The 17,772-nt window shown below is 40.5% G+C and overlaps 2 protein-coding genes across 3 annotated transcripts; both read left to right on the top strand.

Moving 5' to 3' along the window:
* Window positions 1-2,414: 2,414 nt before the first annotated feature.
* Window positions 2,415-12,837, top strand: abcb6a (ATP binding cassette subfamily B member 6 (LAN blood group) a). 2 transcript variants are annotated; one of them, XM_030751442.1, is made up of 20 exons: window positions 2,415-2,697; window positions 3,040-3,557; window positions 4,404-4,544; window positions 4,638-4,827; window positions 5,031-5,123; window positions 5,247-5,439; window positions 5,653-5,774; window positions 5,918-6,027; window positions 6,160-6,225; window positions 6,764-6,889; window positions 7,287-7,363; window positions 8,267-8,330; window positions 8,431-8,516; window positions 8,604-8,661; window positions 8,768-8,872; window positions 9,147-9,321; window positions 9,499-9,611; window positions 9,694-9,788; window positions 9,904-9,972; window positions 10,871-12,837. In XM_030751442.1, exons 2-20 carry the CDS (start codon window positions 3,042-3,044, stop codon window positions 11,028-11,030), a joined length of 2,559 nt encoding a protein of 852 aa, XP_030607302.1. In that variant the 5' UTR covers window positions 2,415-2,697; window positions 3,040-3,041; the 3' UTR covers window positions 11,031-12,837. The 2 variants fall into 2 exon arrangements, with proteins under 2 accessions (XP_030607302.1, XP_030607311.1); XM_030751451.1 differs by having other exon boundaries at window positions 2,415-2,691; window positions 10,871-11,030.
* A 254-nt stretch (window positions 12,838-13,091) lies between these two features.
* Window positions 13,092-17,289, top strand: cnppd1 (cyclin Pas1/PHO80 domain containing 1). Its single transcript, XM_030751134.1, has 8 exons — window positions 13,092-13,299; window positions 13,788-13,890; window positions 14,129-14,210; window positions 14,308-14,428; window positions 14,591-14,719; window positions 14,807-14,868; window positions 14,983-15,100; window positions 15,685-17,289. The coding sequence occupies exons 1-8, from the start codon at window positions 13,237-13,239 to the stop codon at window positions 16,327-16,329; spliced, it is 1,323 nt and encodes a 440-aa protein (XP_030606994.1). The 5' UTR covers window positions 13,092-13,236; the 3' UTR covers window positions 16,330-17,289.
* The last annotated feature ends 483 nt before the right edge of the window (window positions 17,290-17,772 follow it).

The following is a 17,772-nucleotide window of genomic DNA, read 5'->3' as shown; positions in this document are numbered from 1 at the left end:
AGTGCTGATAAAAAAGTTGGATGGTCCCTCTCCTCTTTAGTGTGGAGGACGCAGCATCCTTGTTTTCCAGAAAGAATTTGAAACTGGGATTCATCTGACCACAGAACAGTTTTCCACTTTGCCTCAGTCTGTTTCAAATGCTCTTTGGCTCAGAGAACATGGTGGCATTTCTGGATCACGTTCACGTGATCTTCTGAGCATTTGCAGATGTTCACAAACAGGGATTTCTGGAAGTGTTCCTGAGCCCATGCGGTGATTTAGAATTATGCCTGTTTTTAATGCAGTGCTGCCTGAGAGCCCGACGATCACTGGCATCCAGTATTGATTTTTGTCTCTTGCGCACAGGGATTTCTCCAGATTCAGGGAAACATTTGCATAATATTATGTACTGTCAATGATGTCCTGTAGAGCTTCAAAGTCTTTGCAATTTGACGGTCAGGAACATTATTCCAATTTTTTTTTTTTTTTTTTTTTGCATAGTTTTGCAGACTGTTGAAACCCTGCCTCTCTAAGATGCTCTTTTACACCCAGTCATGTTACTGACCTGTTGCCAATTAACATAATTAGTTGTAAAATGTTTCTCCAGTTGTTTCTTTTTCAGCCTTTTGTATCCATCCCAACTTTTCTGAGACATGTTGCTGCCATGAAATTGAAAATTTTCCATCCATCTTCTTCTTATCCTGTCCAGGGTTGCAGGGGGGCTGGAGCCTGTCATAGGACAAGAGGCAGTGTACACCCTGTACAGGTCGCCAGCCTGTCACAGGTCTAACACAGAGAGACAGACAACCATTCACACCTATGGGCAATTTAGAATCACCAATAAACCTAACCACACTAACTGCATGTCTTTGGACTGTGGGAGGAAATCGGAGTACCCAGAGAATACCCACGCAAACACAGAGAGAACATGCAAACTCCACACAGAAAAGCCTGGGCCAAGGTGGATTCAAACCCAGACCTTCTAGCTGTGAGGCAACAGTGCTAACCACCACGCTTTGTTTTCCCTGATTGGCTCTTATATAATAGGCTGCCCACCGTCATCAAACAGACCACATAGCACGATCAGTTAGTAACAACCATTTCTTAGATACAAGGAATTGCTACATAAAGGAGGCTTGTATGCGGACATGTGGATGAAGCAACAACAAACTCAATCTGGGAGACTGCAACCACCCTTGACCCCTTCCGTCCATCGCAGGCAATAAATTTGTTTTAAAGTGATTCATTTCTATTCAGCTTTTTTTTTTTTTAATTATAAAACATTGATGCATACAACTCTCTGCCAACTGAAAACTGTATTTACATGTTGAGTAAAGGTGCTTTAATTAAACAGGAGATTTGAACAGTCACAAAAGGTAGGACTGAGTAAATGGAAAGCTGCACCTGAAGGATTTAAAAGACTCCAGCTGAGACTGTAAAAGAAGAGAGAGATGAGTGTTGTGATGGGTGGGCATAGACTGGGGAACAAGAGAGCAGGGGGGGTTGACAAGCAGCTGGTGGACAGGAGGTCCATTTCCACTTACACAAAAGATCTGCGGAAGATGAAGCAGATTAGCATCTCTTTGTGGCCATTTTGAAGGTTCCATTTGATAAGATTTACACCTTTTTCATATATATATGAGCGTAAGCTCCCACAAGACAGCACAAGCTCTTTCTTTGCACACTCCATCAGGGTATGCTTCATTTTTTTTTCTTCATTTCTATGCAGGTATGATCTTCCTGAAGAATGTTTTATTTGAACCATTTCCTTTTGAGACATTTCTTTTTGGTAAACCCTGAATTTATGAGAAAAAGGGTTTTAATTTTCCAGTCAAACTGTAACATGATGCTCTTTTTTTTGACCACCACAAAGTACCACAAAGTACTTTTTTAAGTGAAAGAAACACACTTGTTGCTGCGTTAATTTTAATGCTGTGGCACATATTGCTATCATATCCCCTTTCCAGGGTCATTTTACCCTCACCACAGTACTCAGTAAGATTTTGATAATCTCTTACTGTATTCAGTTCAGTTATATATATATATATATATATATATATATATATATATATATATATATATATATATATATATATATATATATATATATATATATATATATATATAAAACTGAATTGAATTGAACTGTTTCAATTGTAGGTAAATGTAATGTAATGTATTTTGAAGAAGTACTGGAACTGGACTGGAAAAACCATCTAAATTGATAACAGTTGTTTGTTTGCTGTATTTATTTTTCACATTTTTGAACAGCACTTTATGTTGATAATTTAGATATTTTACTTACTAATTACTTGAGTATTTCCATTTTTAAGTTACTTTATACTCATAAGGGAGGGAGATTGTGAAGTCTTTGTCGTCCTCTGAAGTTCACACCGCGCAGTGGGACGTGGTTGCGTAACGTAGTGCGTCGGCTGTTGAGTCACGGTTGCCGTTGCGATCACGATAAGCCATCACGCTACAAGGACAGGCGCTTCGTCAGTGTTGCTGCACAGAGCTGGTAGTAGCAATGGCAGACACAAAGCTTTGGCTTACTTGTATTCTGCGTCTCTTCCGTCAGCCACATTACTAAAGGCCGTTTGGACTACAATTAGGGACGAAAAGCAAGCTAATCGAGGCTAAGCGCTCAGAGGGCTCGCTCGTCTCGAGTGGACTGTCTGCGGTGTTTCAACTTGATAACTACCTGCCTGCCTGGTAAAGGTAATGTTAAAAACTAACAGCAGTCGGCTGCTTTAGCTCTAGACCGTGCGCTGATACTCATAGGTTTCTGTTTCTTGTTGCCCCTTTAGCTTCTCGTGTGTTTCTCACGTGTGTATTTATTGGTCTGCCAGCAATATTTGGCAAATAAGTGGCGTGTGGGTGGTTTATTTACTGCCTACTGCAGCAGAGCCATGGCACTTCCTTTTTCCTTTTTTTTCCCTGAGTATACTATAAAAGTAGAGAGAAGATCTTTTGGATATGTGATGTCTTCTATAGTCATAGAAGTTAAGCTGACACAGTTAAATATATGATTTTAAAGTGATATCTCTCTCCTGTTTGCAGCCATGGTGTTTGTGCAGAGCTACTGTGAAGCAGACTCCTCCATCTCCCAAACCTGGGTGGACTACGGCATCTCCCCATGCTTCTACTTCACACTGGTCCCCACCATCCTGCTCTCCCTCTCCTTCTTCCTCGGCACCATCCACTGCCTATGCTACCAAAAGTATGGAATGCAAATGGAGCCCAAGTTCATTCCACGCTCCCGCCTCTATGGTCTGCAGCAGATCATCCACGTCCTCCTGCTGATCCAGTTTCTGGGTGGAATGATTTGGCAAGTCGTGAGTGCAAAAGAGCTCCCAGGGTATGTGATGTTGTATGGCTGCTTTTCCATCCTGGGTTGGGCCTTGGCTATGGCCCTGCTCAGGGTGGAGAGAAGAAGGGTCCTGGTGTCAGATCGGACAAGAGGGCACAGCGCCGTCCTGCTGCTGTTCTGGGCCGTGGCTTTCTCAGCTGAGAACCTGGCTTTTATCTCCTGGTTCAGTCCTCACTGGTGGTGGGGCCTGGAGAACAATAAGCAACAGGTAAATGTTCACATCAGATTAATTTTTTTAAACCACCATATTGGGGAGAAAAAACCTAAATACAGTGAAGACTACTTTCAAAATATGCACTTTTACATTTGCATGTACCTTGTGTTTTGCAGTTTATCTACATTCCTATCTGTTTAGGAATCTGAGAGTGTACCTGTAGCGCACATCTGTGTGCAGCATTGTAACAGAAGTCTTCAGTGTGTGTTTAAACAGTCTGTATAAGCCCGTATGAGTTAAAGATAAGTAAACCCCACCACTGGAGCCACTCCTCAGAGCAGTTCAATCTAGCTAGTGTATCAGTAAACAAAGCAAAACAAATGGGAAACGAGCACGCTAGAGCCTTTTTTTTTGCTGTGTCACTGCTCAGTCTGACTCAGTTCCTAAATCCCGCACCGTTACCCAATCAAATCAGAAGACACGATCACGCTCCTCCCACACTGAGTCACAAGTTTTGAGTCAAACTCTTTTGGCTGCGTAATCGTAAGCATGACTTGCAGTTTTTGTCTTTTTGCAGAGTTTTATCCACTGTCTGATTTGTCCTTAACTCAAAATGCTTTTACTGTCCGGTATTGCTCTGCAAAAGTTTGCTGTCGTATTGCATCCCTCATCCCATAAAGTCTACATTTTAAAAGTGTTATTTTAATAGTAGATTGTGTTGCAATGGTAAACTACTCTGATGTGTGGTAATTGTGCAACAAAACACACTAACACTCTTCAGGATACTCATGCACAACCATGTTATGACCACTGTATTGGCAAATTTCCACTGTTACATGCTGTTTAACTGCTGTTTTGTAGCCGTACTGATCTGTGTGTAAATGTCTATGAACCTCTCAGGTGCAGCTGTTCCTGTGGCTGATGCGCTACTTTGGCACCGGGCTGCTCTTCTTCATTGGTCTCAAAGCTCCAGGCTTGCCAAGGAGACCTTACATGCTACTGGTAAACGAAGACGAGCGGGACGTAGAAAATGGTGGACAGGTAGTGACACGTGGCAGTTGCACGGTACATTTTGAAGCATGTCAGCAGCTTTGCTGTTATACTTCATTAATTTCATATCTTTCTCTGGGTTAGAGCCTGTTGGGAAGATCAGAAGAGAACCGGTCCACCTGGCAGGGTTTTTGGAAAAAGGTCCGTCTGCTTGTCCCCTACATGTGGCCTCATGGCAGCAAGCTTCTCCAGCTACTGGTCCTCTTCTGTTTGGGGATGCTGGGAGTGGAGAGGGTTGTTAATGTCTTTGTACCAATTTACTCCAAGAAAATTGGTGAGTGATGTGTCTGCTTTAGCTTCCACTATGGATTCAATTGTTCAGTCATACAAGCTGATTCTGGTTCTGCAGAGACATTGATGCAATAAGTCCAAAACACAGTTTGAATATGCTTTTAATTTATTCATTTATTTTTTTGTCACAGCTTGAAAGCCTCAATTTTTTTCTCATTCTCTTTGATTTCTGTGTCCTGTTTTCAGTGGATAAACTGACTGATGGCAGCAGCTGGCACACTTTAGCCCTTATAGTGTGTATTTATGTCCTGCTTAAGCTCATGCAGGGCGGAGGAGCAGGTAAGACTTTCTCCTTCATGTTCTGGATGCAGTAGCACCATAGAGAGCTCTGCCTCATGTGCCACTTGACACTAGAGTTAAGGCTACTCCATTATTTTAACCATCATCTTCTCTGCTTTTCAGGTTCCTCTGGATTTATCAGCAACATGCGTTCTTTCTTCTGGATTCGAGTGCAGCAGTACACCAATCGGCTGGTTCAAGTGAATCTGTTTGCCCACCTGCACTCCCTCTCTTTGCGTTGGCATCTGGGCCGCAAAACCGGTGAAGTACTAAGAAGTATCGACCGTGGCACCAGTTCCATTAACAGCTTGCTCAGGTAAGATGTTAACAGACAGGATCGCACTAATTATAAACAAATGAATAAGGCAAACAAAACTGGAGACAGAATATCAACAATAATCTACCAATCAACATAGTTTCCAAATTAAAATTTTTTTAAGCTGAACCCACCTTTTTTAATCCTTAAATGTTATTTTGCTGTTAGAATTTGAAGAAAACTTGAACTCAACAATCCATGTTTTCTCCACAGCTACATAGTGTTCAGCATCTTTCCGACCATTATTGATATTGTCATCGCCATCATCTACTTCATCACTTATTTCAATGCCTGGTTTGGACTTATAATCTTCATCTGCATGACCGTCTACCTCAGTAAGTAGTGCATGTTGAAGCAGAACAAACTTAACTTTGACCCAGTGTAATATTTAAAAGAAACTGTAGCTCAGAATAGCCTGAGATCGCTTTTGCAGATCCTCTCTGACAGTTTAGTAATTGCTTATTGAAATGTTCAACAGCGTTTACGATCATCATCACCGAATGGAGAACCAAGTACAGAAGACAAATGAATCAGATGGACAACGCTGCCAAGTCCAAGGCTGTGGACTCCTTGTTAAACTTTGAGACGGTACGTTAAACATTTTTTGGCTCATAAATTTCCTTTTTAAAAAATAAAAAATTCTTGCATCTTAAGATGCACTTTAAAATATAATTTATCATTATTTGTGCTGCTGTTTTTTTGTTTTTTTCTGTTCAATAGGTAAAATACTACAATGCAGAGAGCTATGAGATCAGCCGGTTTGAGGGTGCAATCTTAAAATATCAGGTAAGTGCATTTCTCAGCCGGTTAAGGCATTACAAGGCCTGCCAAGTGCAGCTGCAACACCATCCCGTGCTGTTTTTTCTAGCTCAACACTTAATCACTTACTTTCGTATATATGAATATACTTCCTGACAAGCCTTTGAGCAGGCGACACGTGTTCTTTGTTCCAAAGAACACGTCTTTTATTTCTTTCATAAATCCCAGTCATCGTGAAGTTGCATGTGTACAAGTCATTTCCATTCCTATCTCAAACCACAAGTCATATCTAAGCATTTGCATGTAATGTGTTGCCATCACAAGTCTTTCAGCATAGTGATTGAAATGAAAGCAAAGCAGCAGCATAATTTCACCAAAACTAAAACACTGAAGTGCAGCAAAGTGTTTCATTTAGTGGTCGCAGTTCTGGAGTCGTGTATTTATTGGCTCTTGTCTCCTCCTCAGGGTGTAAGACAGTCTCGCAAGGAAACTGTAGTGTTGTGTTGAACGGTGATACAATGGGTCCATTTTTGAAATCTTGACCCCTGTTTCTAATTGTTTGTAGGCTTCAGAGTGGAAGACTCAGGCATCTCTGGCCTTACTCAATCAAACGCAGAACTTCATCATTGGATCAGGACTGCTGGCCGGCTCCTTGCTCTGTGCATACTTTGTCACAGAGGGAAAGTTTCAGGTATTGACTTAGTCATAGTTCATAATATGCTGACAATTAAAGGGGATACATTATGCTTTTCCATTTCCATACCATTACCATGTACCATTAGGTTGGCAGATGCTCATAATAAACATGCCCAAAGTTTCAAATACTGGGGTCATTGTAGGTATAAGTATATTGTTAATATATCCTTAATATGGTTATCTCAGGCACACAGTAACCCCACCCACTGAATGGGAGGGGAAGCCAATCAGAAGAAAGTTTGGTTAAAGGGAGAGTCAGGGAACGGCGCTGCTTGTGTTAGACAGTGGATGAACTGTATTTTTTTTTTTACTCATATTCATAATATTAAGGCTTACAGTGCTAGTTGGAATTGTCTAATTCAGTTTGACCATAAAAATGATTCTAATCTCAGGTTGGAGATTATGTTCTCTTCGGCACCTACATCATCCAACTGTACATCCCACTCAACTGGTTTGGAACATACTACAGGTAAGAAAATGCAGATAAATCATTAGATTATAAATAGCTTGTTTTAAAGATATTGCTTTTTTTTTAATTGATAAATAAGACATAATGTATTATAAGATAGAGCCTTCAACCAAAGCTCTGTGCTTCTGATTGACTCCTGTTCTTCTTGTCAACTTTTTGTCAATTTGAGCATAAAAATTCACAAAGAAAGAACAATATAGCATCATATAGGATGAATATGTTAGTTTAAATGAATCAACATCCTGAGTCACACTAACTGCGAGAATGCTTGAAGCACAGGTCGAGGAGGAGGAGTAGAAGGAATTTTCCAATCCAGCTTATTAATTAACCTTATTAACTTAAGACGCAGACATTTTTAATTCATTTGAAAGCCTGACTCTAAGCCTTGTCCAGCCTAATTGGAAAACTCAAAAAACTGTTTTGTTTGTTGTTCCAGTATCTGTCATCCACCTGGTCCTTACTCAGAGTTCCTATCTGATTTCTCAGACTTTTTTATCTGATTAGTGCTCAGTTAAGATAAAATAATTGAGTGGGTGATTTTAAAATCCATGTAGAGGCTGATAATGACAGCCTAAACACTACATTTATTATAGCTCTGTTGAGCCAAGTATTCCTTTAACCTTGGTTGGTAATGACTTCATGAATTTTTTCACAAACAAAATTTTAACCATTGGAAGACCTGAATGACTTCTAATTTCCTGCTTCCTGTCAGAAGGGGGGTTTTCCTTCCCACTTTTGCAAAGTGCTTGCTCACAGGGGTCATTTTGATTGTTGGGGTTTTCTCTGTATTTTTGTAGGGTCTTTTTCTTACAATATAAAGCACCTCGAGGCAACTGTTGTTGTGATTTGGTGCTATATAAATAAAATTGAATTGAACTGTTGGTGACTCTTGTTTCCCTGTAGAGCGATCCAGACTTCCTTTATTGACATGGAAAACATGTTTCAACTTTTTGAAGAAGGTCAAGAGGTATGTTTCACATGGACAAATATTTGGAGCTGTGATATCATTGTTGTTTTATGTGTTTGGGGTTTTTTTTTTAATGGTCTTTATATGTTGCTTCATGCAGGTGAAAGATGAAGTAAATGCAGGAAGTCTTCTCTTTAACATGGGGAAAGTGGAGTTTGAAAATGTTTACTTCAGCTACAGAAATGGGTTGGTTCACTTTTTTTCCTTTTTGTTTTATTAAAACTTCAGTTTTATGGTGTTCTTGCATAGCTCATTCCTTAACTGTTTTTACAGCAACGAGATTCTGAAGGACGTGTCCTTCACCGTTCTTCCAGGACAAACAGTTGCACTTGTGAGTCTGAAGAACTGATTTATGTCAACAGATTTTCCCTGCTTCTCAGCATTACGTCTTGCTGTTAAGGTGTTACTAAAGTTATTGACTGTTAACATACCTTAAGGTCGGGCCATCAGGATCTGGGAAAAGCACCATCATTCGACTGCTTTTCCGTTTCTATGATGTTCAGGGAGGCTGCATTCGCATTGACGGCCAGGACATATCAAAGGTAAGCGGTCTGGCATGAGAGCTGCTGTGTGTGAATGCTTGAAATTTCCAAGCATTAATAAATACACAGTAAAAGTCACAAAAATAACTTTTATTGGCACTGCATGAAGCAGAAGACTCTGATGCATCAACTTTGCAGTTTATATGAAGCTTATGAAGGAAGCTGCATATATAAGCAGAACTCACAAAGCCTTGTCTTTAATATTACTTTAACTATGCATGTTACACACACACACACAGTCTAGAATACTTATTGCTTCATCATCTTTCCTCAGGTGAAACAGACATCTCTGCGATCTCATATCGGCGTGGTTCCCCAGGATACCGTGCTGTTCAACGACACCATCCGCGATAACATTCGCTACGGCCGCGTCTCTGCTAGTGACCAGGAGGTGGAGGAGGCTGCTATAGCTGCCGATATCCACAGTAAAATCTTGAACTTCGCTGATGGTAATGTGCACATTGATCCCTCCGTTTTTAGTTTCCTACAGTCGTGATGTGGGTGTTTAAATTAACCTGTTCTGAAGATAACTGTATTTTTACAGTGCCTTGAAGTTGAGAAAACAAAAATGATGACAGTGAATATCACAGAGTAACTGCAGTAAGTTTTGGTTTTCTGTTTGGCAGGTTATGATACCCAGGTGGGGGAAAGGGGTCTGAAGTTGAGTGGAGGAGAGAAGCAGAGGGTGGCTATCGCCAGAACTATCCTCAAAGCACCACAAATCATCCTGCTGGATGAGGTATCTGACTGAGCCAGCTGTCACCTCACATGTAAACTCATTGCTGTTAGTCGTAGTTTTCTAACATGATCTCTCTCTTTAGGCCACATCTGCACTGGACACACAGACAGAACGCAACATCCAGGCCTCTCTAGCCAGAATCTGTGCCAATCGTACTACAGTGGTTGTAGCTCACAGGTAAATGGATCCATGTACTGTCAAGTTCTTTATTTTATTTTATTTATTTTTTTGTAAGTTTTCTATTGTCATTGTTTTCACTGAGTTGTGTGGGTCCATTATTGCAATATAACAGGTTGTCCACCATCATCGGGGCAGACCAGATTCTGGTTATCCGTGAAGGCCGGATTGCTGAGCGAGGACGGTAAGTGTGCCTTTTTGTCCCAGATGAAATTCCTGTGAACCTCACAGAGTCACAGGATTCTGTGCAGTCCTGTGAAAAAATAGGTACGCCCCATGATTCAGTAGGATCTAGAACCACCTTTAGCAGCAAAAATATAAAGTAGCTGTTTTCTTTAGGACTTTTATCAGTCTTTCACATCATTGTGGAGGAATTTTGGCCCACTCTTCTTCAGTGTTGATTTGGTTCATTGACATTTGCGAGCATTCATTTATGCAGAGCTCTCTTAAGGTCTTGCCACAGTAGGTTGACCTCTGAAATTTGACTGGATGGGTCATTGTGGCACCTTTTTTTTTTTTGCATTTTTTTTTGCATTTTTTTTTGCATTTTTGGCCACAGCGGCTTTTTATGACAGTGGAGAGAGACAGGAAATGGGGGAAAGATACAGGGGAAGACACGCGGGCAAATTGGTGACGGGCCGGGACACGAACCCGCACCGCAGCGCGGCGTGTGTATGTGGTCGCCGGCTTCACCACTAAGCCACCCAGGCGCCCAATTGTGGCACCTTGATTCTTTTCTTTTTCAGCCATTTTGTTATAGTTTTCCCGTTGTGCTTGGGGTCATTGTCCAGTTGCATGACTCAGTTCAGACCAAGGTTTAGCTGTCAGACAGATGGCCTCACAGACCTACAAACTGCCGTAACGTCTGTGTTTATTGAGGTGCTCACACTTACCAATGATCATTTAATCAGGTGTATTTGATTAGCAGCACCTGGCTGCTACCTCCCCTCTTAATTCCCATGGAAGTAGTAAGGGTGAACTCAAGTTCTCACAGGACTGCATCCTGTGAAAACTTTCTTTTTCACTTCAGCACTTTCCTCTGTGCACTGAACAGTTAGTAAATAACTATTTTTCCATCCCAGACATGAGGAATTGCTGGATAAAGGAGGCTTGTATGCGGACATGTGGCTGAAGCAACAACAGGCTCATGACTCAGATTCGTCATCGGACACAGAAGCCAAAGATCGCGAGTCTGAGAAACTGCAACCACCATCGACCTCCTCGGGGCACCACGGGCATTAAAAGAAATCTTTTTTTTTTTATTATTCTTTGTTATGATTGTAAAAAGGTAATTTGTGCGTTATAACAATGATATGATATTGGGTTGTGTTAGAACATTCAGCAGGGTGGAAGTGCTTTTTATTGTTAGATTTTCCAAAGAGAATGTGCAATGGCAGGTTATGGGAAAAGTAAAGGTGCCTAAGGAAAATGAGGTGGTATTAACACTATTTTTTTTTTTTACTCCATCTTTATGATTATACCCGAGGTTTTGATGCCAGGAGTGAGCAAAAAACTAAAAATTATTATCACAAGAGATGAAACGATTTACTTAGTACATGGCATCTGAAGTTGTCTCATGCCTTGTTCTTTTTTTTTTCCACCTGAGCATAACAATGATATGATATTGGGTTGATATTGCTCATATTTATATTTTTATATTTACCTTCATCTTTTTTCCTTTATATTGCCTATTTTATGTCACAGTTTTAAAGGGGACTTATGATGCTTTTTCTCTCATAGATATACTGTCATATTTGTGGACGCATATTTAAACACAGCCAAAGTTTAAACTAAAGAGATCCGCATGTGTCTAATTATTCGTGTGAAGGAAAAGCTCAGGTTTCAGACTGCTCCATTTGAGATGGGTTTTTTCTACTATTGGCTCTGTATGATGTCAAAGAGGGGATATTCCTAATATGGTCATCTCAGTCAAGCAGCTCTTACTGTGTGACTGAGACCTGCTGTTCAAACCTGTTTTCTGATGAACAGCCAGTCAGAAGAAAGGTGGATTCGACTGAGATGAAGGCATGGGCTGAGGGGAGGTGTGGTATAAAATGAATGGGGGGATACTTTTAGCTGGGAATCTTACAAAAATACTCTAGTAGAGTCCCAAAAATATAAATATGGAGCTGGAAGAAAAGCATAATTGGTCTCCCTTCAGGGAAACTATATGGATACACATGAAAATGTGTTTTTTGTTTTGTTTTTTCTCTCCTTCCTCCACCTCTCTGCCAGGTTTTATGAAATTTAGCTTGCTAAGTTTCATTTAATGTCTACCACAGACTACAGTGATTGTATATTTCTGCCTCGGCTCTGGAGCAATAATATGACCTGAGATATAAGGAAGGGAAAGCACCCTTAAAGCTGCATCTTTGTGCACTGACTAATGATTCTGCATCCTACTGAATAATATATGGATAAGAATAGATTGGTATATATGTATGTCAGGGATTTTGTTTCATTGTTTAAGCTTTGTTAGCTGAATTTTGATGTGTGTTTGTTTTTTAAAATGACACCAGTTTTTAAGAAAAGCACATGTATCTGTACACCCTGAAAGAAGGGTGCACAGGCTGCTGTTGGTCATCGGTTATGGGGAAACTAAAGCAGGAGAGGCACTACTGTTTCATTGATGTACATCTCCATGTATTATGGAAGTAAAGCAATGAGCATTCATCATCAATGTTTGCTGTGACAAAAAACTTTTTTTTTTTACTTTTTCTTTGATAAAAGCATCCTTTCTGTCAGGGTTTGTTGATGGCTTTTGATCACTGTGTCTTGTAAATTGCAAAGTATACATACGATTTAGACATATTGACTTATGTTTGAAGTTGTAAAGTCCAACCTTTAATTGGCAGAAAGACTACAGACATTTCTCATGGCAGATGTTTTCACAAGTCAAAATGTCTGTATGAAAAAGATGTCTTGAAATCAAATGTGTTATCATTAAGTACGTACAGCCATAAAAGGCTAAATAAGTTATTTTCCATCTTCTACCTCACAAAAGGTCATAGTTAGAATATTGTGGAAATATTCAGTTTTATCATGTAGTCATGACCAATAAACTACATGTTTTCCATCTTTTTTTCTGTCTTTAAATTAAAACAATTTACAATCCAGGTTAGATTTTAAAGACATTTTATTATATTTCATATTTCATGTTATAATGTATTAACGCTATGAGTTTTTACATCTGTGGTAAGACACGTAACACCAAGTGAATTTATCGGTATTAGTAGGGCGCAGTTTTCGTGCAGAATTCGCTTAGGGCACATAAGTTGTGTAACAGCAGCAGATAGCGCCCCCTGGAGTCCCAGCCCGGTGTGAGAGGTTTCAGCCGTCTCTCGGTCAGGGCGTAGCGCGCTAAGCTTTGCCAAATAGGCGCGGGCCAGGTCAAGTAGTCCGTTTTTCCCTCAGTATTTGGCGGCCTAATGTTTAATTAATCGTAGATATGGATTTCAACGCTTTATTTAACGAAAAGACATTTCAGCTCTCGGATTTCCAAGAGTTCACGGTAAGTTGTTAAGCTAACACTACGCGAGGTTAACAACCTACACTAGCTAAGGCTAGGCGCCTTAGTTAGGTTAGCTGACTTATGCCCGTAAACTTTGGTTCCCCTGTCCAAAACTATCGGCCGAGTGGGTGAAGAGAGATAGTTAGTCTGTTGTGTGATACCCGTTCACCTTTACAAATAGTCGCACTATGCGTAAATTGTAAAAACCTCAAGGTGTGTATGCTTCCGCGGTTAGCATAATGCTAACGGTAGCTACTGTTTTGGCTTCCGCCTATGAGCTTCGGGCCAGCCCGAGCCTAGCAACAGATATGAAGTAAACAGTAGCTTACTCCCTGCTGTTAGCCCTTGCTTAAATGTCACTTGAATTTGCAGATATTGTTGTCCTCACGATAAATTCTGCTTTCTGTTTAACTTTAGCTCAGCCAGCAGTTTCCGTAATAGTCGAGCTAAAACAGTGAGGTAATAATACGGGGTTTTATTGTTTACAGTTTCTTCCTGGACACCAGAAACTAACCGAAAGAGTGAGAAAGCGACTATATTATGGCCTGGACAAAGAGGTTTCCCTAGATGCCCTTTCCTGCCCCGTTACAGGTGAGTAAAGCGTCAACCAGCACTTCAACCTTTACATTTGGCTAAGGTTTCTGGCTGGGGATTCTTTAAAAATAATCTGTTCCGGATAACTTGTCATAAGTATAATGTATACAGTATAATGAAACTATTGTTAGGCTTTCAGGTGATTAAATTATTGTTTGCAGATTAAGCAATGACCTTGTTAAATGAGGAGTAGAAAAATCACACTTGGAGCCCACTTGTGACTTTCTGCTTTCAGATATTGCCGTTGAAATCTTCCAAAAGTCTGCCCCAAGCCCAATACGAAAGCTCCAGAAGAAGTATGCTGCCCACGTAGCCAGGTTTGTACTCTACCAAATACATGCACACACAGATTATTTATTCTTGCGGTAGCAGAGATTGGAGTCGTGCATCTAAAACAACTTGTTTTTGTCTCAGGGAGGCTTGCATTTCTCCATGTGCCATGATGCTGGCTCTAGTTTACATAGAAAGGCTCAGACATAGAAACCCCGAATACCTGCAAAAGATCTCCTCTTCTGACCTCTTTCTGATCTCCATGGTATGTGTTTGGGCTTCAGAGGTGATTCTAAGAGTGTCACAGTGTCATTTGATGACCTTTTTTTTTTTTTTTTTTTTTTTTTTGGTGACTTTTCTTTCAAAATAGATTTTCTATGATGTTTTTTAAAAGCAGCATGATGTTGATTGACAATTCGTAATTTAGATGGTTGCCAGCAAGTACCTGTATGACGAAGGCGAGGAGGAGGAGGTTTTCAACGATGAGTGGGGAGCAGCTGGGAAGCTGGATGTCCAAACTGTAAACAACCTGGAGATGAACTTTTTGAATGCTATTGTAAGTGGTGCACTGTGTGTGTGTGGTTGTGTAAAAATTGTGTGCTTGCTTTAAGCGCTGGTTCCCAACCCTTGTCATATTTTCTAGGAGTGGAGCCTCTTCACAGAGCCAAATGACTTCTTTCATTTACTAAATCAACTGGAGACCAGGTTTGTTGTAACTGAACACTAAAATGTAGCTTTTGTAAGAAACGTTTACACCCACCCCAGATGATACTGGATTGATCAAAGCCTTTTGTTTCTTATATTTCTGATTATTTCCAGCATTGCGGAACGGCAGGGGATGAAACGTGGCTGGTTCACCTACACTGACCTCTGTGTGCTGCTGGAGCACTCTGCATGGAGTCAAGCCCTCACAGCCATCTATCAGCACTTTAGTAAGGTGGGGAGAGGATATGTTTCTAGAGTATTCATATTTAGCCTTTATATATAATGCCCTTTTATTCATCCTTTTTTATAATTTACAACCAAACAAAGTGCATAAGGTATTGAAGGAAATCTTTTATGCCCATTTCCAGCTCCATATTTTTATTCATGGACTCTACAAGAGTAGCTTTGCATGATCTAGAGTTCAAAATTAATTTTTTTTTTTTTTTAATCGGACCCTGGTGTTGGCTCTCAATCCATTTACTGTCTGAAATAAGCTGGTTTAGTCCCTCTATCTCTAAGTCAACTTTCCTCTGATTGGCTGCCCCTTACAAACAAATGACCATATTAAGAATATCCTCTTTTTTTAGGTATCATAGAGCTCCAAGAGTAGAAAAAAACAGTCTGAATCAGAGCATTTAGAGCAGTCAGTGGTCTGAGCCTTTATTTGGTTGACCTCATTATTTGAAGCTTTGAGCATATCTAATATAAGCATTCTTCATTGTAACAGTATACATGTGATAGAAAATAAGGAAAAATATAATGAGTGTCCTAGATTTTTATGTTTCATCATAAGACTTCATCTCCATTCATTTTCAGGTATCCTGTATGCTTGGCCTGGTCTATCTAACCGGTGTGGCTGGCCTTATTGCCACCAGCGCTGTGATACACCAGCTCAGTCTCTCTAGAGGTGGCCAGTCTCTGCTTCCTCCTGGTGAGATCAGCCTGACCCACTTTTCGACTTCCAACCTGAGTCCAGAAACCTCTTCTCCGGCCCGCCGCCTCCCTTGTTGTGTTCTGGCCAACAAGAGTCTTAACCCTCAGACTGGCACACTTGGAAGCAGGCAACACCACAGTCAAGTCCCCCAATCGTCTTCCGCACAAACATCTATATTGTGTCTCTGGGGTTCCCTCCTCGCCTCGATGGGTCATATACATCCTGAAAAGAAACCTGACGTGGAAGCTTCCCAAACCTGGTCTCCTGTGTCCTTAATCTGTCCTGGCTGCCTTGCAACACTTTCTCCTCTTGAGTGTGGGCTTCGAAACACCTCATCAGTCCTCATTCACGGCCCGCTTGAAAACCATCGTCCTCATTCATCACGGTTGTCCTCCAGCCTCTTCGGTACAGCAAAGCCAAGTCTGGACTCTCAAATAGAGATTTTTCCTCCCATACACCTGCAACCTTGCCATCTGGAGTCTGTGCTACCTGTCGACAAAGTCCAAGCTCTGCTCATGCCTGGCTAGAGATAGCAGAGCTTTTCACCCTGTAGTAATGGACTCTGGAAATGAAACCAGCATTGTTTCTGTCACTCAACTGCTCCAAGGCATGTCTTTGTTAACATTTCCAGATCTAGAATAACAGGAGTCGAGACGAGAGAAATTGGGCACTTTTCTGGGAGGTTGGTGGGGAGGAAAATCATATATAGTCAAATACTGCAGAGTAAATTTGACTCGATTAAAATGCCACAATGTTTGATTAATCACAAGCATTGTAAAGCTTATTTAATTTATTTCTCTGCAGCAACCAAACTACCCTTAGCACCCATATTTATCACCATGTTCAAAGTTCGTCCCTGTCGCTTGGTGTTGTAGGGCTTTTGATTTGAATGTGTTTTGAGTTGCTATGTCACAGCGGCAATCTATAAGCTGTTCACATTTGGCAGGTTAACGAACGTGCGTGTGTGGTGGTTAACAAGCACACCTGAAAGTTGAAGGTTTCACAGTAAGTTTTTTTCTTTTTCTTAATGAAGAAGGGACTAAACCGGGTGATATTTTCTTATTCCTATTCTCTTTATGTAGGCATATACCCTTGCAACAAACACTGTTCTCACACATACTGCTGGCACTGAAAGTTTTCTTATTGTAAAATCAGCCCTACCCTTGATAACTTTACACTTTATGCAAGAGATGATTGGACACAGGAAACCAGTCAGTTCAAACCATGTCTTCATATCTTTGTGTTACTGTCATGTTACACCATTGCCACATATTCTGGTTATGATGGCTGTCTTGTTGGCTTGTTTTCCTACTGTTTTACCAGATTTTATGTGGCAACAAAATATCCTCCTAAAGCCACTTTCCTGTAACAGGGGTCTTAGCCAGGTGGAACATCTGCATAAAGGATGGGCTCCTGGTTTTTCATGCAGTTTCTAGCTTGTTTTTATTTTGCATGTAACATGCAAACGGCAGCGTTCCGTCGTCGTGTGAAATTTGCACTTTTGACTTCATTTTCATTGATGCAATTACTGCATTATCATCATGTTTTCAACACCAGAAGGGGAACTATTTTTTATCTACACAGCTACAAATGGACATTTACTTTGTAATTGAACCTTTAATAAATTGCTCTGAGCATTTAAATTTGATACACGTGAACCCCTTAATTTTGTACATGGTGTAAAATGCAAATATTGTAAAATGTGTACCAAAAAAAAAGAATTAATAAAGACCTTTGGTTGAGAGACTTTGTACGCAATTCTGTGTCAGCATACAGTGAAGCCAAGTCGAATCACTCAGTAAATGTGTAATGTTACCACTTTATTAACATGATTTGTATGTTTGGACTTTAAACACTGCTAACCTTGACATCTACTCCACACAAAAGAACAGACTATACCATTTCTGGCATAGATGTAACCGTATCCCATACAGCACTGCACAAATGGTTTGAGCCACCCCTCATTTCTT

This window comes from Archocentrus centrarchus, chromosome 2 (genome assembly GCF_007364275.1).
Source record: "Archocentrus centrarchus isolate MPI-CPG fArcCen1 chromosome 2, fArcCen1, whole genome shotgun sequence".
Taxonomy (NCBI): Eukaryota; Metazoa; Chordata; class Actinopteri; order Cichliformes; family Cichlidae; genus Archocentrus; species Archocentrus centrarchus.
The sequence above is the reverse complement of the archived record's forward strand: the minus strand, read 5'-3'. Positions and strand labels throughout refer to the sequence as shown.